The sequence below is a fragment of the Lactuca saligna genome, chromosome 5 (genome assembly GCF_052625555.1).
Source record: "Lactuca saligna cultivar CGN05327 chromosome 5, ASM5262555v1, whole genome shotgun sequence".
Classification (NCBI taxonomy): Eukaryota; Viridiplantae; Streptophyta; class Magnoliopsida; order Asterales; family Asteraceae; genus Lactuca; species Lactuca saligna.
In genome coordinates, this window is record NC_136421.1 from 164,604,530 (window position 1) to 164,626,912 (window position 22,383).

Consider the following 22,383-nt stretch of genomic DNA (forward strand, 5'->3'; position numbering starts at 1 on the left):
AATACTTAATGGTGACTGCTGGAGTGTCACAGATAAGAGGCTACACAACTGATGGGGGTTGTGATGAAGCAAGGGAGCGAGAAGACAGGTGCTTCGCTACCAAACTAGTTGGCGAGCAGATCAACAAATGCGACCAGTTGATCAAGAAGGTGCAATCAATTCTCGAATCATTAAAAATCCCTGTCACAAACTATGAAAAAAACTAAACGAATTAAATTTTAAATTTTCTAGTTTAAGTGGTAGTTTAACACAAAATCGCCTCATAAACTCTAACCTAACTGATCAACTCAGCAGGGTGTCTTCGAAGAGTGAGGAGAGACGGATCTGGATAGAGAAAAAGGAGAACGAGTTAGTTTGGATTAAGGATGAGACAATTTATTTGCAAAGGGATAATTTAAAGCCTTTAAAACAGAAAAATGTTTTTTGTTTAATTGTTAATCGTTTATATCCCAATATTACCCAATTGCATCTGGATTGTGAAATAGGCAAGAAAATTCATAGTATGATTATGCCCTTCCTTGAATTTAAGGAGGATGAAATTGATGCTGATGTATATAACTGTGAAGCTGTTGTATCTTCTGATGAAATTTCTCCAGCATACATAAATGGTCTTGACAAAATAGAGTCATTCATCGAGTCCAAAGACCATAAGGACATGCTTAAGAACTTTTTGGAAGAAAATGACAAATTAAAAATTAAAACCGAAACCATGCAGAAGTTTAACTCGTTGAATACCAAATTAAGTTCAGAAAACAAAATTGATGTTGAAAATACTTCTGAATTTGATGAGGATGATGATATGAGTGAAATATCCGTAGAGGATGAGGTGGATTTTTCTGAATTTGTCAAGAGCGAACTCGAGCCTATCAAAAATCTCATTTCTGGAAATTCTGTTGAGTTCGCTCGCTTGCCCCAAAATAAGTCCAAAATTCTGAAAGAAAAGGTTATGGTATATCAAAAGGTACAAACCGTACCAAATCAGGTTTATGCAGTTACAGGAGTCACACAACAACAAACAGCCGAATTGACAACAATAGTGAACGAGGACAATGCTGAAGGCTGTGAGGAGCATTTCTGGTCAACTCCAATCGACAATGCTGATGAGATGGTTGGTCTGTCTGAGAAAACATCATGGAGGGTCAAAGGCAAATATGTGGAAGAACCACTCAACAAGCCTGCACGTTTTGATGTGCCAAGCACAAGTGGTACCAAAAAGATTCCAAGAGAACCAGTTAAGGCGACAAGTGGAACCTCCTCGCTAAAGAGCGAACCTCATGATGAAAGATCAAAACCCAATGTTAACATCCATAAAACTCCAAAGCAGTTGTCAGAGTAGAAACAACAACGTAATAGGGGATATAGGAAGAATATCTCTGAAAGGAAGCAGTTGTGGCAGTCCTAAAATCCTAATTACGTTCACTCAAACAAGTCTTCGCACCTTACAGAGGAAGCAAAATTGAAGCGTAACCTTACTCCTTGTACTCAATGTCATACCTGCAGTCAAGCGAACCGAAAGAGTAGTTCCATCTCCCAAAACGGAAGCAAACGAAACCAAAGGAGTGGTTTCGGTTCTCAACCTAACAGTGAAAAGAACCGAAGGGAGAGCTTTGGTTCTCCAACTTCAAACGAAAAGAACCGAAAGCAAGGTTTCGCTCCTAAAACTCATCCCTCTCACTCAAAGCAAAATCCAAAAGTGGATGTAAAGGGAAAAGGGAAGCTAGTCTCGGAAGATGAAAAGAAGACAAAGGAAACGACTGCTAACTCTAGGAAAAAAAATCAAAATTTTGTGAACCACAAAAACACAATTCCAAAAGTTTAAAGCTAAAGAAACAAAAGCTAACAAAATCAAAGTTTTCACAATTAAAAGGAAAGATGAAACCACCTTAATAAAATGAACTTTTTTGGTTGATTCTTCTCTTATTATTCCCTGCTCTGTAAAAGGCTCACAAGGACCCAAGAAACTTTGGGTTCCTAAATCTGCTTGATTTTTGCAGGTTATTCGTGACGAGCATTTCGATGATGAATGGTATATCGATAGTGGCTGCTCACGTCACATGACATTGAGAAGGGAAGAGCTACGAGAGTTTTAGGCTCTAAAGGACGGTGGATGTGTCAAGTATGGAAATAATTCTTTTGGCACAATAAAAGGCCATGGAATGATCACAAATGGAGATTTCTTGATCAGAAAGGTGGCATATGTAGAAGGCTTACAATGCAATCTCATAAGTGTTTCACAACTGGTGGTGGGAACAGGACTGAAAGTTTCGTTCGATGATGAAGGGTCAGAAATAATAAAAAGAAGACCAAGAATGTTCTGCTAAAATCTCAAAGAAAAGGCGAAATGTATCCACTGAACCTTAATCCAATACGAGGGAAGCCATCTGTATGCCTACTGACGAAAGCACATTCCGACGAAAGTTAGATATGGCACTGAAGGCTCTCGCACCTCAACTTCAAAGACATCAACAAGTTAGTTCTTGGTGATCATGTGCGAGGACTTCCATTTCTCAAGTTTGACAAGGAACATTTGTGTGCCACATGTGAAATGGGAAAGCAAAGCAGGAAGAGTCATCCAACTCGTGTTAACACAAAGATCATCGAACCGCTTGAGCTACTACATATTGATCTGTGTGGACCTTCGACTATTGAAAGCATCGGTGGTAACAAGTATATTCTTGTCACAGTTGATGATTTTTCTCGTTTCACCTGGGTTTTCTTTCTTAAACAAAAATCAGAAGCAACGCTTAAGCTCAAAGTCTTTATAAAGCAAGAAGAGCTTCAACTGCGAAAGGTAGTTAGAAACATTCGCAGTGACAATGGGTTGGAATTCAAAAACCAAGTGTTTGAAGAGTTTCTTGCTGAAAAGGGAGTGTCTCACAATTTCTTTTCTCCCTATACTTCACAACAAAATGGGATCGTTGAAAGGCGAAACCGCTCGTTGTGTGAAACAACCCGAACCATGTTCAGCTTCGCTTTGTTGCCCCTATATTTCTGGGCTGATGCTATTGTCGTTGCTTTCTACACCCAGAACCGGTCTTTTCTCAACAAGAGCTTCATAATAACTCCTTATTAAATTCTAAACAACCGCAAGCCTAATGTTAAGTTTTTCCATGTATTCGGTTCAAGATGTTTCATATCCCATTCTAAAGAGAACCGAAATAAGTTTGATGTGAAGGCAGATAAAGGAATCTTTCTTGGGTATTTGCTTACTTCAAAAGTGTATAGGGTTCTGAATAAATGCTCAAAGAAAATCGAAGAAACTTATTACGTACTGTTTGATGATAACTACACGAAGAAACTCACATCAAGCAAAGAGCCAATGGATGAAATCTTTCCTTAAACATGTCAAGTCTCGGTTCCCATCTCTAACTTATTTGAAGAATATGTGAAGCTCTTTGATGAACCGGAGACTGCTATTATCTCTGAAGCAAAAACGGTTGACAACAAAGTAGATAACCTGAAGAAGGTAATTGACGAAGCTGCTAAAATAATGGAAAGTGAACCTTCATGTTCAAGGGGATCTCAAGAATCTGCCAAATCTCAAAAGCTAGGTGAATCTAACATGCAAACAATTTGAATCCCTAATTATCACCCAATAAGAAAAATTAGGGCTAGGATCCAACAACAATATTTACATATTAGAAAACGGATGCCGTAATCTAACATGCAAACAATTTGAAGGTAAGTGAATGATGACTCACTAATTCTCCACCATAAAAACATAACTTTAAGTCTAAATGTATTGAGAATTACTAGGTTTAGATGAGATTCATTGAAACTTTTCAATGGCATGTTTAAATCTCGATATGCCCTTCTCATTTGTGACTGGGATACCGAGGATCACAAAGTGGGTGTGAATTACCATACAAATTCACATGGTGCCTTCATTGTAACAATCACCTATTCGATGTGCCGGTAAACCACACACGTTCCATCGAACTATGATAAACAATGAATCACCCTTTTTTACCTTTGCTTAGAACCAATTAGTGTGCCGGTAAACCACACACGCTCCACTAACTTCTAGGCACGGGTGCAAAGTGTAATTTCATGGGATTGCATCAATTCACTTTTCCTAAAGTAACTATGATTGAGAATTTTTGAAAAAAAACATGTAGTTACTTTGTATTTTATATTATACTTTTAATGAGGAGATGAGGTTGCCATATCCTACCCATTCGGCTAACGACCCTCCACCGATCAAGCAAGCGGTGGGTGTGAGTGTACACCCATTAAGCGCCATTTTATAGGCAGCAACCTTATACCCACCTTATAGATCGGCTTCGTGAATGAGGCCTACTAACGGTAAGACTAGCATTTTAATTATATATATATATATATATATATATATATATATATATATATATATATATTAATCTTGTAATATTATATTAGTATAGGGTTGAATTTTAAACTTGTAAAATCCTAGGGTTTGAAATTTAAATTGTCTAAATTAAACTGTTAATCACAAAACATAAATTTCAAAACTTTAGGGCAAGTTTTAAACTTTTCAAAACATAGGGGATCAAATAACAAATAATCTAAATTAACATTTAATTACATAATTATCCATATTTGATTTATTTAATTATTTCTTGCAAAACAATTTACCAATTTAATTAAAATAATTAACAATTATCACATAAGGAAATTAATATTTAATAAATTGATAAATTTCTTCAATTAGGTCAAGAATATACTCAAATATATCTTAAAATCGGATTTATATTGACCTAACATGATTAAGGTAAGTATCCAAAGGATAAACAACAAGAAATCCCGAAATTAGCTCTTTCTGACGCTCGAACTCGCCGAGTACCACAATGGACTCGCCGAGTTGAGGCCTACTCGCCGAGTCCACTATGGAACTCGCCGAGTTCATCAGGCAGGATGACAAAATTCGAATTTTTCAAGCATCAAACAAGCAATCAATGCATCAATTCAATAGAAACCAATCTAGGGTTTAATACCACTGATGGGTTTTAGCCATATGAACATCCCTATGTGCACATACAAAGCCTAATGCTTGGATCTAGGTTTCTCTAATTGAACATGCATTGAATCCAAGACTTTTGAACAATAGATCTAGATAATAACATAAGAAAACACAGATCTAGAAGATTACCTTAAGTTGCTTGCTTGAATCTTCTTGTCCTTGGAGCTTAGAGTCACAATTGTCACTCCTCTAATGGCTTACAAACACCAACTAGCAAGAGGATGATTGAAGAGAGAGGGGGAAGGATCTAGAAATCGGCCAGGGTTCTTCTAAAGGCAAGAGTGCCGATTTCATCAACCCCTTGGGTCTATTTATACTTGTAAGTCTCCTAGGGTTTCACCCTTAAACCCTAATTGGATAACTTAGGCCCTAAGCAATCCGATACCTTAATGATAAGCCTTGGACAATTTCAAGGTCTATCTAAAGTCCTCAAAACCGTCCCCCTTTATCCTTAAGGGATTATAGCCCAAAGTACAACTATCATACACTTGACAGTTTATGCCCTTCTATTTAATTAATCTCCTTAAGTCACCAAATTAATTCCTAATTAATTTGTGACTTATATTAATCAAATAACAATATTATTATTCCTTATATTATTCTCATAATATATATAATATTTCTTCTCTCATTATAAATCATCCTGTCAAGTTGCTATGGTGAAGGCAACCCAAAATGACCATGCTCAATCGGGTCAAGTACTTACCAAATATAGCTGCGGCCTTAGACACTAGTCCAACATTTCCATCATACTCTTCTCGCCATCGTATCGAAGATATTCAAGACCGTGAAGAAGACCACTGTTGCTCAACCGATTTGATATCTCGCCTCAATTGATGCAAATGGGGAGATTGTTGAGTCTAGTGTGTTGCGTCATTGGGCTCTGTTGTATAGTCTAGTTTTGTCACGGGTTGGGCCTGTCCAACCGTGTTAATCTTTCTAGGGTTTAGTATATAAGGTGCATGCATGCATCCTTGTCATTAACGCTTTTATTATTATCATATTGACTGTACTGTAAACCCTAGCACACCTCTATAGTAGAAGTTCTTAATTGAGCTCTTCTGAGGTGTGACTATATTTTGATCATTCGACATACATTTGATTCATTGTGTATACAAGAGTTGTTTGTCTTATTGATTTACCTGTCAAAGATCTAATATTTCTAGAGTTTGTTTGTCTTATTGATTTTCCTATAATACCCCTTATTAAGTTCTTCTGTCATCTTTCACAGGAATGGTGTAACAAGCGTCGCATCGATGGAGTTATGAATTTAATTTGGACTTTAATTAGGCCGAATAATAATTTAGCTATATATATGTTCTTTACAGGGAAACGTTCAAAAATGCTAACAGAGTGGACTAAAAAAGTAGTTAGCAAAAATGATTATTTATTTCTAAGGATCCTCACCAACCTAGGATCCTAAATTGATAGACTAAGTGATACAGGTCCTAAGGTTGTTTGCAAGACTTTACTTTTCAGGATCCTAATTATTTGAAGAATCATTAAAGATCCTACTGCTACGCAAATGAACCATGCAACTCAAACATGCTAACAATAAGTATGAAACAACCATACATAAACAAAGAAGTGATACATTGATTCCATAAGAAACAAACATTGTTTTATACAAAATCATGCAAAATATCCTTATCTAATAGGCCTAGACCATAACTTGGTCATCATCGTCTGGGCTTTTCTTCTCCTCATTCGCCTTTGAACATTGTCCCTCAGGATCCTCGTTGGTCTTGACAGATTCACCCTTTAATTCAACAAGGGATGCACCCCTCCCAACCAAATTCTAGGATCCTGCATTGGCCACATCTTTAGCTAGTTTGATCTTGGCCTCCCAAATAGCCATGATTGTGCTAGATTTTACTTCGACGATCACCTCCGCCATCTCTACATGATACTCCTCCTCTTTCTCGTCCTTCTCCTTGATCCGAAGTTCCACTCGTCTCAGGAGATCCTCGTTGGTCACCTTCCATACTTTTTCTTTCTCTCTTAAAGCCTCTTCAGCCTTTTCGACCCAGATCCTCAAGTCTATAGAAACACGATCAAAGACCTGGAGCAAGAGTTACATCAGAAAGAATGAAAGGACAAACATAAGAAACAAAAGCAAGAATAATACTTACAACTTGAGAAAAAGAGACCAACCTCTGAAGTGTATCCTCAGCTCCAAGATTTTCCAAGTTCAAATTCATGGCTTTAGGAGTTTTCTTCTTCCGGGACTCCAGAGTCTTCGTAGTTAGATAAATGTGGGTCTTTTTTCGGGCAAGGGAAGGGTTAATTTTCTATTTCTTCACAAATATCTGGCCACTTGACACAACCGTATCGAGATCAAATAGGGAGAAATGAGCACCGATACATGTGGATTTGGATCTTGCGAAAGTCAAAGAAATCTTAACAATTTCTCAAAGACTAAAGATAAAAAAGTGCTCAAGGATCCCTACTGGTAGCCATAGGGATGATAATAATTGAGCTTTCTTGATGGCTAGAAGGATCGAACTTGAATATCCTGACAACCTTTGACAAAGCAAGGAAGTCCGTGATCCTATCCTCGGTATCTTCGATTGGGGGGGGGGGGGGGATCCGTCAAACTTGAAAGCTGCAGAAAATAAAACAAAATAAGAAGTGTGAATATTGGGACCCTCAATATGAAAATAAGGAACCCAACCCTTTTAACCCAAGATTGAGGTAAAAGATCTCCATCAGGGATAGAGTCACATTTTACGAAAAAATATCTTCATTTCCAAGAACCATAGTTATGCTTCGATTTTAGTATAAGAGGTGATCCGTCGGTTTTGACTTTCAACAAAAGAGAGAGTTTCCAAAGATAGAAAGGTCGTAAACATAAGCCAATTCATTTAGAAAAATGTTGAGACCTATGTAATGATTCAGATTATTAATCCAATAAAGGATCCTCCAAACCGCTGACATGGCTTGAATATATGAAATATTGGTGATTTCAAAGAATTCAGGAATGACCGCGAAGAATTCGTAACTCCTTCATACTTTCTCTTCTCGCCAACCTCCATCTTGCTGGAGGCTCTTCCCTTGATCATATCTTCGACAGACTTGGCAGCCCAGATAGCTGCCTCTAGATTTTAGAAGGAGTTAATAAGACAGACGAAAACGGAGTCCGTATGAAGGAGTTACGAATTCTTCGCGATCATTTAACAGTCTAAACGCCTCGTACTATTAAATTTAAGATCGGTCGAGAATTAGCCGACATAGTCAAAATGAAAGTTGTAGATATTATTTTTACCTACGCGTGGATATAAAGAACGTCAAAAACGGAGGTCGTATGTGAAAGTTACGGATTTTAGAAGTCGGAAGTGTGTTGTGCGAAAATGGGTGATGTGGCACAATCTTGGCCATTGCTTTCTCCCCAAGTCTTGCCACTAGATGGTGACATGTGGCACCAAGTTCAGCCATTTTCACCCTATAAATACCACCTCTCCCACCCTCATTTTCTTCACACCTTTCCCATTCTTTATTCTCTTTACTCTCTCTCTAGAACCTCTCTCTAGCCCCGAAATCCCCCGAAAAGCCTAGGGAACCTCCCTAGCACGAGGCGGAAGCCCCGGAGTGCTCGACGGCTCCGAGAAGAAGAGCTTTTCGGCTCGGAAACGCTGCTCCAAGCAAAGCCTGGTTTTCTATAAAACCCGTTGTAAGTGAGCTACGCCTACACTATTTTTAATATATTTTTTATTTAATTATATTAACGTTATTAAGGACATATAATAAATACTTGGGCTATTATTATGGGTTATATAAGTATTTTTTTTTAACGCTTATATAATAGTAATAATAGCTAGACTATTAATTAGTCTCGGCGAATAATAGACTAAAATCTATTGGTGATAATACTAGGTTTCGTTGAAGGAAATTATTTTAAAGTAAACGAAGCGCTGTCCGAGTACCGAGTCACCACCTTCTCAGGTGAGTGCATAGTCCCTTTCATGAACATGATTTTAATACAAGTATTGATTGAAGTATTAATTATATGTTTATGTGCGAGTTAATTGATGTTGCTTGAAATTCGTGTTAAAGAACATACCTGATTATATTTGATAATTTAGGATAAAGAGTAGACCTAAATTAAATATGAGGAATATTAGGTAGTATATCTTACGAGTACAAGTGAGTTAAACTCAGAGAATAGAAGTTAGTATATGTCACTTATCCGGGAGTATGGATTAGACATAGTCATTGTCCCTAGTCCAAGAATATAGATTAGGCATAATCATTCGTCGTTAATCCGAGAGTATGGATTAGCTATTGTCCCTAGTCCGAGAGTATGGATTAGGCATAATCATTCATCTTTAATCCGAGAGTATGGATTAGTCATTCGTCCCTAGTCTGAGAGTATGGGTTTGGTAAATTCGTTCATTTCTGATCCGAGAGTATGGAGTAGGTAAAACGACTAATCTTAGGTCCGAGAGTATGGATAGCCTCGTTGCGAGGATCGACGGGGTGGGATAAGAGTTGTTTATATATATGTATGGTGAAATTGTATATTTTGTGAATTTTAAACTATATATATGGTATAACATTGTGGGATTGAAATCCCTATGTGCTCACCAGGTTTCCCAACCTGACCCACTCAGTTTATTTATATCACATGTGTTGATATGAAGTGACATTACACTGAGAGATTTAAAGAGATGTAGACCACTAGTGTGAATAATTGTAAGTTCTGTTTATGCTTATGTTCCTGTATTAACGATGACATCCCAAACGTTTTAAAATGAAATAAATACGTTTCTTCGAAAATGTTTTAATAACGTATTTACCATGTTTTTCTGGGAACAAATTCCGCAACCTTTTTATAAAATGAAGTACTCTGATTTTTATAAAGCATAAACAAAATCGGTCTTTTCTGGCCGTGATTTTGGGGATGTCACAGTTGGTATCAGAGCATTAGTTTAAGCGAACTAGGAATATGGATTTATTTCTAGACTTAAACTTAGAATGCTAAGCGATGATTGTGAGGTGTGAGCACTAGCTTATTTTAGGAATTATGCCTAAAATGCTTTTATGTGCTAAATACTTGTGCCTGATATGCTGTTAGTTGTTCGGATCTATGGTCTGTTGCCGACCGGATCTGGAAACCTTATGTGTTTAGGATTCTAAACGTACGACTACGATATTAGAACTAGCATATAAACGTTTCGAAGTGATAAGGATGATTTAACCGTCAATCCTAAGTAAAGATCTAGATTCACCTTATTCGGTGTATAGATCAAGATGGCAAGAACCCGTAGCGGAAACGTGAATGCAAATGGGAACAGAAACCAACCCCCAGTGATTGAGCAAATACCGGTGATAGAAGCCGCCGCTGAGCCAGTCACAATGGCCGGAGTGCAAGCGATGATCCAAGCGATGTTGGATCGTCAAACGGAGGAAACTAGACGTTTGCTCCAGCAAAATCGTGAGGAAGCCACTATTCAGATCGAACAGCCCGAGTTGAACGAAGGGCAGACTGAGGAAGGAAACTACAGTGGGACTGTTGGTCAAGTCAACCCACCAATAGTTCGACAAAACAACCAAGATGACGAGGTCGAGAGGAATGGATGCAAGTACAAGGATTTTCTGACTTGCAAGCCATCGACTTTCACTGGAAAGGAGGATCCGATTGGGGTCATGGATTGGATCTTGGAGATGGAGTTAGCCTTCATGACATGCGGTTGTAGAGGGAAGCTACAGACCACATTTGCAGTGCGTCGGTTTCGAGGAGGCGTTGTACGTTGGTGGAATACCTTGGGGAAGACTCTGAGCCCTAATGAGCCTCTGCAACTGACATGGGCAGAATTTCTGGTGCAATTCAAACGAAAGTATTGCTCAGCTCAAAACCTGCTTGAGCTAGAGAACCAGTTTCTAACCCTGAAGAAGGGAAGCATGTCAATCGATGAATACACCAACAACTTCACAGAGAAGATGGAGTTCGCCTTGCGTCTTGTTCCGGATGAGCTGACGAAAATCGACAAGTACGCAAAAGGACTTCCATAGGAGTACGCGGTGCCAGTGCGTCAAGCACCTACTCTAGAGGCAGCTATCTGGGATGCCAAGTCTGTCGAAGATATGATCAAGGGAAGAGCCTCCAGCAAGATGGAGGTTGGCGAGAAGAGAAAGTTTGAAGGATCTTCAAGGTCCAGCGAGAAGAGAAAATTCTCGAAGTTTGAAGAAGGAACGCAATGGTGTGACAAGTGTAGAAAGAAGCACATCAGGAAATGCTCTAAATATACGACATGCTTTAAATGCGGGAAGACTGGTCATTACGCCAGCGAATGCAAAACCAAGAGAGAAGTCTGCTTTAAGTGTGGAGGAGAAGGACACTTCAAACAAGACTGCCCAAAGAGAGAAGGGGCTACAAAGCCAAATGTGCCACCAAAGCCAAAGGCGAGAGCATTTCAAATGATCCTTGACGAAGCAGATGACAATGCAAGGATTCAAGAGTGAAGGCTTGACATCCGAGGATCGAGTTATGGAGTAATCGTGTAGATAGTACCTCACGATGTAGCCCGTTAGAGGCATAGTCTAGGGTGAACTTGAACACCTATGTAACAGTTTCAAGAAATAATATAAAACCTTTGTTTTGTTATCTGATGTGTTAAGTTGTTGTATGGTTTTCTTGTATGGTGACTTGGAAAAAACTGCGGGACAATACTTGGGATGAGTATGAGTAGGTGTGAATGGTAGTAGAGGCCTATACTACTGGAAGCACATGACTCACACTTGGATCAGGGAAAGTCACAAGGTTACCAAGAAGCCAGTAATTGATTTCGTTTTATTCAAGTATGTCGTTACCATTGTTTCGGTAATCACTAAGAAGATTGTTGTTATCCCGACCCTAGTGGTCATATCACCTTGAGTCCGACTACGATGAGTAGGTTACGTGGTTCAGAGAACCAAGTTTGATATAGCATCCGACTTAAACCAAACGATTAAAAATCAAAGCGATCAATAGAAGTATCGCGCTCGTTGGTAGCTAGAAATGCTACATGTTAAAGTATGATTATATCACATTAGAACATGAAGGAAGGCTTAATCTGTTTTAGAATTTAAGAGACCTGAGTCTAAACGTACATCACATGATGATAGGTCATAATTTGGAGTCTAATATGAGGTAGAGAGCAGGTGCACGATCAAGTACTGCTTACAGTCAATAAGTCTAAGAGATAGACTTGAAGGAATAAAGAAGCTATAATTATTACCTAGGATGAAGAGATGATGTATGGAGTCATTATACGATCCTTTTTTCGTTGATGATTCCGGGACGTAATCATCCTAAGGGGGAGATAATTGTAACGCCCGCAGATCCGGGCTAGTCAATTTAGAGTCAATAGGGGTCAAAAATGGCTTTTCAACAAAAGATTATTTAGAATGAATATTCTTAACCAAGTTTTAGAATATGTCACAAGGTTTCCGTACATATAAAGAACGCCGAAATCCGAGTTATAACGAAGAAGTTATGGCCCGCCGAAGTTTTACGGCAAAACCGGCACGGCACCGGAAGACGTAAATAGTGAATTTACGATAGAAGACTTTTTAGCCTTAGAAATCTAAACAAAAGTCGTAGAATATGTTAAACTAAGAGCGTCGATAAAAAGAACGCCCAAATCTGACTTCGTATGAGGAAGTTATGATTTTTCTAAGATTCGGCTTAGCAGTGTACAGCCCGAAACTCGAATTTTAGTTCGAGCGGTTTTTGGCTTATGTGAAATAAATGAGATTTGAAGATCTCATTAATAGGAACTCAACGGTAAAAAGACAGACGAAAACGGAGTCCGTATGAAGGAGTTACGAATTCTTCGCAGTCATTTAACAGTCTAAACGCCTCGTACTGTTAAATTTAAGATCGGTCGAGAATTAGCCGACAGAGTCAAAATGAAAGTTGTAGATATTATTTTTACCTACGCGTGGATATAAAGAACGTCAAAAACGGAGGTCGTATGTGAAAGTTACGGATTTTAGAAGTCGGAAGTGTGTTGTGCGAAAATGGGTGATGTGGCACAATCTTGGCCATTGCTTTCTCCCCAAGTCTTGCCACTAGATGGTGACATGTGGCACCAAGTTCAGCCATTTTCACCCTATAAATACCACCTCTCCCACCCTCATTTTCTTCACACCTTTCCCATTCTTTATTCTCTTTACTCTCTCTTTAGAACCTCTCTCTAGCCCCGAAATCCCCCGAAAAGCCTAGGGAACCTCCCTAGCACGAGGCGGAAGCCCCGGAGTGCTCGACGGCTCTGAGAAGAAGAGCTTTTCGGCTCGGAAACGCTGCTCCAAGCAAAGCCTGGTTTTCTATAAAACCCGCTGTAAGTGAGCTACGCCTACACTATTTTTAATATAGTTTTTATTTAATTATATTAACGTTATTAAGGACATATAATAAATACTTGGGCTATTATTATGGGTTATATAAGTATTTTTTTTAACGCTTATATAATAGTAATAATAGCTAGACTATTAATTAGTCTCGGCGAATAATAGACTAAAATCTATTGGTGATAATACTAGGTTTCGTTGAAGGAAATTATTTTAAAGTAAACGAAGCGCTGTCCGAGTACCGAGTCACCACCTTCTCAGGTGAGTGCATAGTCCCTTTCATGAACATGATTTTAATACAAGTATTGATTGAAGTATTAATTATATGTTTATGTGCGAGTTAATTGATGTTGCTTGAAATTCGTGTTAAAGAACATACCTGATTATATTTGATAATTTAGGATAAAGAGTAGACCTAAATTAAATATGAGGAATATTGGGTAGTATATTCTTACGAGTACAAGTGAGTTAAACTCAGAGAATAGAAGTTAGTATATGTCACTTATCCGGGAGTATGGATTAGACATAGTCATTGTCTCTAGTCCGAGAATATGGATTAGGCATAATCATTCGTCGTTAATCCGAGAGTATAGATTAGCTATTGTCCATAGTCCGAGAGTATGGATTAGGCATAATCATTCATCTTTAATCCGAGAGTATGGATTAGTCATTCGTCCCTAGTCCGAGAGTATGGATTTGGTAAATTCGTTCATTTCTGATCCGAGAGTATGGAGTAGGTAAAACGACTAATCTTAGGTCCGAGAGTATGGATAGCCTCGTTGCGAGGATCGACGGGGTGGGATAAGAGTTGTTTATATATATGTATGGTGAAATTGTATATTTTGTGAATTTTAAACTATATATATGGTATAACATTGTGGGATTGAAATCCCTATGTGCTCACCAGGTTTCCCAACCTGACCCACTCAGTTTATTTATATCACATGTGTTGATATGAAGTGACATTACACTGAGAGATTTAAAGAGATGTAGACCACTAGTGTGAATAATTGTAAGTTCTGTTTATGCTTATGTTCCTGTATTAACGATGACATCCCAAACGTTTTAAAATGAAATAAATACGTTTCTTCGAAAATGTTTTAATAACGTATTTACCATGTTTTTCTGGGAACAAATTCCGCAACCTTTTTATAAAATGAAGTACTCTGATTTTTATAAAGCATAAACAAAATCGGTCTTTTCTGGCCGTGATTTTGGGGATGTCACAAAGATGAAATTGAAGAGCTCCATATCTCACTTATATAGGAATTAATGAAAGGTAAAAATGTGATTTGACCCTTTCCAACGGCTAGAAATCTAGCCGTTGAAATTCAAATTACCCATCTGTTACATATTTTTACTTCAATTTCTACTTAAAAATTATACCTTTAAATATTTAAAACACTAACGGTTATATTTCGTAGTTATAATTTGGGGGCAATTTGTTAGGGGTAGGATCCTTGAATTGTATTCAGGATCCTCAAATACTTCAGAAGCCTCAGGATCCTTAAACATATCCTAGGGTCCTGATTATTACCACTAATATTTTTAACACTTTTAATGACTATATTTTCTTTGTTTTTCTCACATGTGTAGAACGAGTCAACACAAGACCCATTCTCAATGGAGAGTCATCTCAACCAAGCACAAGACCCGGAATACCAAGTCAAATAACGTTCATATGCTGATTCTAGAGGATCCCGAAATTATCAGACTTCTTGTTATTAGCATTAGACTATAAATAACACACTAGATACACTGAGCTCATCCACGATACTTGTACTTACATTTATACATTCATCTCTATAAATCAACATTTGATATCAATAAAATCATCAAGGCAAGTGATCGTTACCACCTCCCAAAGTTTTATGCCTAAGATCCTTGTAACTCACTTGTGTCACTTTGATTAACATTCCTTACTTGATTAAACACGAACATCATAACCTCTCATACAATTTCGTTAGATTCTACTTATTTGATTTTTGACCAAAACACTAGGTAATGATAATTAAACACAAGATTAAACCAACTTCATAAAATCCATGAAAAGTAAGAAAGTAACACATACTATTAGGGTTCATCCACACTAAACGAAAGCCTAATGATTTAGCTACTCATGACAGAAAATAAACACTAACATTCATAAGAATTAAACACGATTGATTTAATGCAAACCGAATGTAATGTGTAATCTTCAAATTCTTAATCTCCAATCGGTCTCTTCTTCCAAATGATGATTTTCTCAGGTCCTTGACTTATGAAATCGACTATCACTTCCAGGATATCATTTCAATCTCTCCATGTCGAATATGTCAAGGAGTATTTATAGTTTCCATAAAACAAATCTCATGTCGTGAGAATTAGGGTCTCACGTTGTGAGATCAATATGAATTTGCGCCTAACAAAGAAACTTGCATTACGCGTAATTATCTTATGGAACTTCCCTCATCACGACATGCGATTATAGTGCTCATGTCGTGAGCTTCGTCATTATGCGTATGATTGAGATTCTTCTAAGAGTCACATCGTGATATTCTCTAGCCATATCGTGGGGAGTGTTTTTGCTTGATTTTTCTTCATTTTAAGTTCCATTAAACTCCCAACTCATCTCCAATCCTTCCAGGTTTTAACTTTTGTCAGTTTTGGTCATTTTCCTTCAAGAATATCATTTTTGGCTTTAAAATGTAATTTAACTCAAGCAAGTACCAAATATCTTTGCTTTTAACCAAATTATTGCTTAAAATATATTAAAATAATGCCTAAAAGTATGCATACATATGACAATATGAATAAGGATGTTATCGATATGAGATACTTCCCGCTTCGATCTACTCCACCTCTAATGCATCAACATCAACAGGTTGCTATTGAAACTGAACACATAAATAATAACCATCATTTTAGAGTGCTATTAAGAGAAGAATACCTTATGCCTCCTATTTTTATTTTACAATGGAATAATTAAAGAAGACAGTGTGTTGTGGCATGGATTACCTCATACATACATCACATAAATCTATATGCACAATATTTAACTTCTAAGCGTAATTTTTATAGGTCTAAAGATGTAATATATGTTTGATATATGTAATCAAATTGTCGTTCAATACTTGTTGTGCTCAATAATATTAGTATTACAATATCTAAATATATTAAATAATATTTATATAATATACATATTTATAATGAAAAATCATAATAATATTAATATGTATTAAATAATATTTTAAAATAAAAGAAAAAGTAATTAAGAAAAGTAGATTAAATTCAAATTAAAAAACGCATGTCATTATGTTTCTCTTATATTTTCATTGTTATAAAATCTATAAATATTTATATTTTATTAATACAAATATTAAAAGAAAAGGGAGAAATTTGCTAAGCTAGCCAAAATCGGTAATGACTTTGTAAAAATTAGCAAAAAGAAAAAAAAAAGAAAAACAAAAAACAAAATTACACAAAATAGGTAACTAAGGTCCATTTGTGATTTTATTAGTCCATATGATATTTATTTTTATTGCATCTGCTATTTGCTCCACAATATATATATATATATATATATATATATATATATATATATATATATATATATATATATATATATATATATATATATATATATATATATACTAGCAGTGTACCCGCGCAAAGCGGCGGGGCGTGTAAATTCTTTCGGTGATATGTTTCCTTTACAAAAATGTTATTTTACAAAAGAAAGTACATGTCGAAGACAAAAATGTTATATATATATATACTAGCAGTGTACCCGCGCAAGTCATTTTTTGTTTCTGGACGGTGGACTTTATAGCAGAGGAGGGAACAAAGAGGTATATGCGATTGGAGGGATATTTGAATCAACATGCTAAATTTAAGGATATCTAAAAGGGTTCAAAATTTGAATGAATCCGGGATTTGAGGGAACCATATCAAATTGTTGAGAAATATAAGGTGATTTGATGATAAATATTTGAATTCAAAATGTGGTTAAAATTTAATATTATTTTATTAATGGTTACTTGTACTATCAGCTTCATCATTTGGACGTCTTAAAAAAATAATATTATTATAATCAATCTATTTTTAGAAATAGTTAAATTTCTTTTATAAGATAGTAAAGATATATATATATATATATATATATATATATATATATATATATATATATATATATATATATATATATATATATACACACACACACACACACCAAATTGTAGATGGTTTTAGGGATGAACATTTGGATCGGGGAACTGTCCGGAACCGGATAAAACTGATCGGGCCGGGTCCGAGACGATATTCTTGTGGATTTTTGGAATCGGTTGGAACCAGAACTGGTAGAACCGGAACCGATGGAACCGACAAAAACTGGTAGAATAGGCAAAAACTGGAACCGTATGTTGCTATTTCTCGAGGACCGGTTCCAACATTGAATACACGACAAAAACCGGTAGGAACTGGTAGAACCGGCGATCCGGTTCGGTTCTAATTTCGGCTGACTTCGGTTCCGGGCCGGTTCCGTTTCGGGCCGAGTCAGTTCATTTACTCATCTCTAGATGGTGTGATCAATCTGCGAATGCTCTACGTTCCATCTATGATTTGCTGTTTTTTTCTTCTAAATAGTTAAGTTTAACTACGAATTTGTTAAGGAACTGTTAAATCTGATAGTGTTAACTATGAATTCATATAATTACTAGATTTTATCATGTTTTCGGGAAAATACATAACTTTGTCCATCTTTCTTGGTAAATGTTACATTCAAAGAGTTTTTTCAGATATAAACTTAGAGCATACGGTGTGGGTCGTGTTGCTTCTTGTTGTGGTGCTTCTTGTCTCCATGACAAAAAGAAATGTGATCACCTATTGGCTGCCAAATTATCTCTTTCTATCTCTTTCCTCTTAACATGGTGTTATAATACCATGAACACCACCCCCTAATCTTGTTGCTTCTTGTTATAACACCATTTCAAGTTGTCCATACCATATGCTCTTATAAAGTAGAAAAATGAGTGTTTCTTTTTCTTTTTTAATAGACTTTTATACTTCAAATATGAAAATTATAGACGGGCTTCTCTGAAATGGCAATAAGATTTCCTTCTCAAATGTACAAGCTGTTGATGTATATCCGTGCATTGAAGGGTTGTACTTTCGCAAATGAACTAAAGACATCGCAGATGATCCTAAATCACTAGCAATTTCAATGGTTAATTGGTTAGTTTGTGTAATTTGTTAATTTTTGGCTATTTTTTACAAATAAATTCGGCTGTTTTAATAAATTTCTAAGAAAAAAAAAATTGGCATAAACGATCAAAACATAGAGACATAAAGAGTTAAGAAAGAAAAGTATAGGAAAAGTTTCATTTTTGACTTGATTCACGGTGACCACTCCGTCGTACCCTACCGTCAAAAAACTGAGATGTCAATATACTAAATATGACACCGCTCCTTGTTGCCTTACCCTTACACGGCAGAATTCGCTTTTGGTAATTTCTTGCAGGACTGTTTCTTACCCTCTTATTACGGTGGTGCGTCTCCGTTAAACGCCATTCTTACTCCTCCGATTTTACTTCGTTCCACCGCCATTTCCTACCGTGATACACTGTATCTCCACCAGGTAGTTTTTATCTGCTCAGATCGTCGTTTGTTACTTGTTTTTCAAATAATTTGCTGATACCGCAAGCATATCACTGTTTTTTTTGGGTTGTCATCTTTTCGAAGCTTCTACTTCATGAAAACTCATCTTCGTTTGATCTTTACGTTTTTTACGTCAAATTTATCTCTAACAGAAATATTGATCTTGGTGTTTGAGAATTGCTCGCATTCAAAACCCCTGATTAGGGTTTTTAAGTGTTTGAGAAGTACATCAACAGAAGTTAGAGGTCCTATAACATACTAACATTGTCATTTCTCATCCGATCATTGATTCTTTCGAAAATCATTCATCAACTGATGGTCAGTAAATAAACGCACAGATGCGATGCTATTTCTAACTGTCTTTTGAGTTGCAGATGAGTTCCAAAAGAGGAGGTGGTCAGCCTAACAGAGGCGATGGCAACAAGCCTTCATCCAAGGGTAAAAACATAGCCGGTGGTTCTAGCTATGATGTCGATCAGTTGAATCAGGCAGTTCTAGATGTGAATCTGGATCCAAACCAAGGTGGCAGTTGGGAGGTCATCTCCAAAAAGAATAAGAACAAAACCGGAAATGGTGGTCCTTCCAAACAGCAGGCTGCCCGGATTCCCAACCCACCAGATACCCAAAGAACCAGTGGCCGGGGCAATGGTCAGGTCAGGGCTTCAAACAACACATGGGCAGCAGCTCAAACAGGCGGAAGAGGTGGAGGTGGTAGCAACTACAACTACAATGTTGCTTCAAATACAATTCCTCCACCTCTTCAGAGTGGATGGAATTGGAATGCTAGGCCAGCCAATGCATGGCGATTAGGAAATGATGCTGGGAGGAGGGAGAATGCTCCAGAAGTTGTTATCCAGGAAGATGTTGAAGATCAACATGACATTGGTGAGATCAATGAATCTGATGATGATGATGATGATGAAATTTTGAGTGATGGGTATGATTTAGATGAAACCCCAAAACCCCATGAGTCCCGAAAGAAGAACCAATGGTATTCCGACTTTTTCGAAACTTTGGACAGTCTAACTGTGGAGCAAATCAACGAGCCAACCAGACAATGGCATTGCCCTGCATGTCAAAATGGTCCAGGTGCCATTGACTGGTATCGCAGCCTCCCTTCTCTCGTGACACATGCAAAAACAAAAGGGTCAAAAAGAGTCAAAATTCATCGCGAACTTGCTGAAGTTTTGGAGGAAGAGTTGCGTAGAAGGGGAGCTACAGTGGTAGCAGCTGGTGAGTCATATGGTCAATGGAAAGGTCTCAATGAAGTTGTGAAAGATAAGGAAATCGTGTGGCCACCAATGGTTGTCATCATGAATACACAGCTCGAACAAGATGAGAATGAAAAGGTATGTTATATGTTACAATATGAATATCTTCACTTTCTTTAAAGTTTAATCAGTTTATGTAAAACACTGACACTAGAATTATGAAACAACTATTGTGGATCAGTGGCTAGGAATGGGGAATCAAGAGCTTTTGGACTACTTTAAGGATTATGAAAAGGCTGTGAAGGCGCGCCATTCTTATGGTCCAAAAGGACATAGAGGAATGAGTGTTCTGATATTTGAATCCTCCGCGGTGGGGTACACGGAAGCTGAGCGACTCAGCAAGCATTTTGAAAATGAAGGTACGGACCGAGATGCGTGGGATCAATCCCACCGCCGCATTCTGTTTTACCCTGGTGGTCAGCGACAGCTGTACGGGTACATGGCAACAAAACGAGATTTGGATTTCTTCAATCAACATTGTCAAGGTCCTTTTGTTACTTTTCCAATTCCATTCGTTTGTCAATTCCATTCCATGGTTCTTACTTCTGAACATGAACATGCATGCGGTTTGTGATTTGTGTAGGGAAATCGAAGCTGAAATTTGAGTTGGTTTCTTACCAAGAGAGGGTTGTGAATGAGTTGAAGCAAATGAGTGAGGACAACCAACAGCTGATTTGGTACAAGAACAGGATTGCTAAAGAACAAATGCATTCGAAAGCACTTGAAGAGTCGTTTACTTTGGTGTCTCAGAGGCTGAGGAAAACCGAAGAAGAGAACCGAATTGTGAGGGAGAGAACACAACGTTACCATGAAGAAAACAAGGAAGCGGTAACTAGTTAGATACTAATAAGTTAGATAAAATGATATTACATGTTTGAAGAAACCAATTTTTTCATCTCTTCTGTTTCAGATGGATTCTCAAGAACAGTTCTTTAAAGACCAGCTGAAGATAATCCAAGATGCTCGGAATGCAAAAGAAGGCAATTTTGATAAGCTGCAGAGGGAAGAGCGCATCAGGGTTGAGCAATCTTATTCAGTGGTAGATCCTCAGAAGAGGTATTGAGTATTGACATTGTTTGTTGGGTGATATATCTTTGTTCTGAAATTACAATGTTGTATCGAATCTGATGTAATTAATGTTATAATATGAATGAACACAAACACACAGGGATGAGAAGCTTGAGGCAATGAAGGAATTTGAGGAAGAGAGGGAGAAGCTGATGAAAAGGCTTGAGGAGAAGAGGACTGAAATGAAGAGAAGGCACTGGAAGGAGGAGATCGACTTGGAGGAAGGTTTTAATGCTGAGTTGACTCGGTTGATGGAGAAGTACACTCCTAAAGATAAAATGGAAGGCTGAGAGGTAAGAATTAAGATCAAGAGTTGAGATGAATATCTGAGCATTTTACTGAAAGACTTTTAATTGAACGTTGAGGCATTTTATATTATAAGTGTAATTGAAGTTTACACATTAATTAAAGTTGTTGAATTGTTGTCTTGAAAATAAAATATAATATTACTTATTACTTGGTTGGGTGGTGATTGGTGAATGTTGTTTTGGTGGTCTTTGTTTTATTATGCAAGTAAAAACCACAAATTGAGGGTTCTTTTCCTTAGCGTAACAGCATAAAGTAAAATTTCAGAAAGGGACTTTGCTAACAATAAAAACGGTATAAAGTTTATTTATTCATAATTTTTCTGATCATATTAAAAAAAAAATTATTTTTTAGTTTGGTTTTATGGGTTTTGAATTTGGTATTGATTGTGCAACTTCGGCTGGAAAAAGAATATTGATGATAGATCTGTAGCGAATAATTATTTTAAGAGATGATATACATATTACATGGATCCTGGAACCATCAAATGTTTGTAAATCAGTTTTTACATCATGAAGAAAAGAAAATAAACAAACATAGTAAATACGTTAGGTTTAAGAATAACAAATGTTGCAGCGAATCACTTAATAACAGAAAGGTAAAAAAGTATTGGTCCAAAAATCAAAATAAAGCAAGTTATTGATAGGAATATTAGTTACAACCACATAGAATGAAATTAACATAGATAAAAGAATCGGTAACCACATAGAATGAAATTAACATAGATAAAAGAATCGGTAACCACATAGAATGAAATTAACATAGATAAAAGAATCG

The 22,383-nt window shown here is 37.0% G+C and overlaps 1 protein-coding gene across 2 annotated transcripts; it reads left to right on the forward strand.

Annotated features, from left to right (window-relative positions):
* Positions 1–18,722: 18,722 nt before the first annotated feature.
* Positions 18,723–21,756, forward strand: LOC144997171 (protein SUPPRESSOR OF GENE SILENCING 3-like). 2 transcript variants are annotated; one of them, XM_078957006.1, is made up of 6 exons: positions 18,723–18,941; positions 19,336–20,310; positions 20,387–20,717; positions 20,816–21,060; positions 21,143–21,288; positions 21,401–21,756. In XM_078957006.1, exons 2-6 carry the CDS (start codon positions 19,336–19,338, stop codon positions 21,588–21,590), a joined length of 1,887 nt encoding a protein of 628 aa, XP_078813132.1. In that variant the 5' UTR covers positions 18,723–18,941; the 3' UTR covers positions 21,591–21,756. The 2 variants fall into 2 exon arrangements, with proteins under 2 accessions (XP_078813132.1, XP_078813133.1); XM_078957007.1 differs by having other exon boundaries at positions 18,725–18,941; positions 20,414–20,717.
* The last annotated feature ends 627 nt before the right edge of the window (positions 21,757–22,383 follow it).

Bases quoted from the DNA above. Each gene is read 5' to 3' on its own strand.
- LOC144997171 (XM_078957006.1), top strand. From the start codon at position 19,336: ATGAGTTCCAAAAGAGGAGGTGGTCAGCCTAACAGAGGCGATGGCAAC. The intron at 20,311-20,386 runs GTATGTTATATG...CACTGACACTAG, and splicing joins AACAAGATGAGAATGAAAAG to AATTATGAAACAACTATTGT. The intron at 21,061-21,142 runs GTAACTAGTTAG...CTTCTGTTTCAG, and splicing joins ATGAAGAAAACAAGGAAGCG to ATGGATTCTCAAGAACAGTT.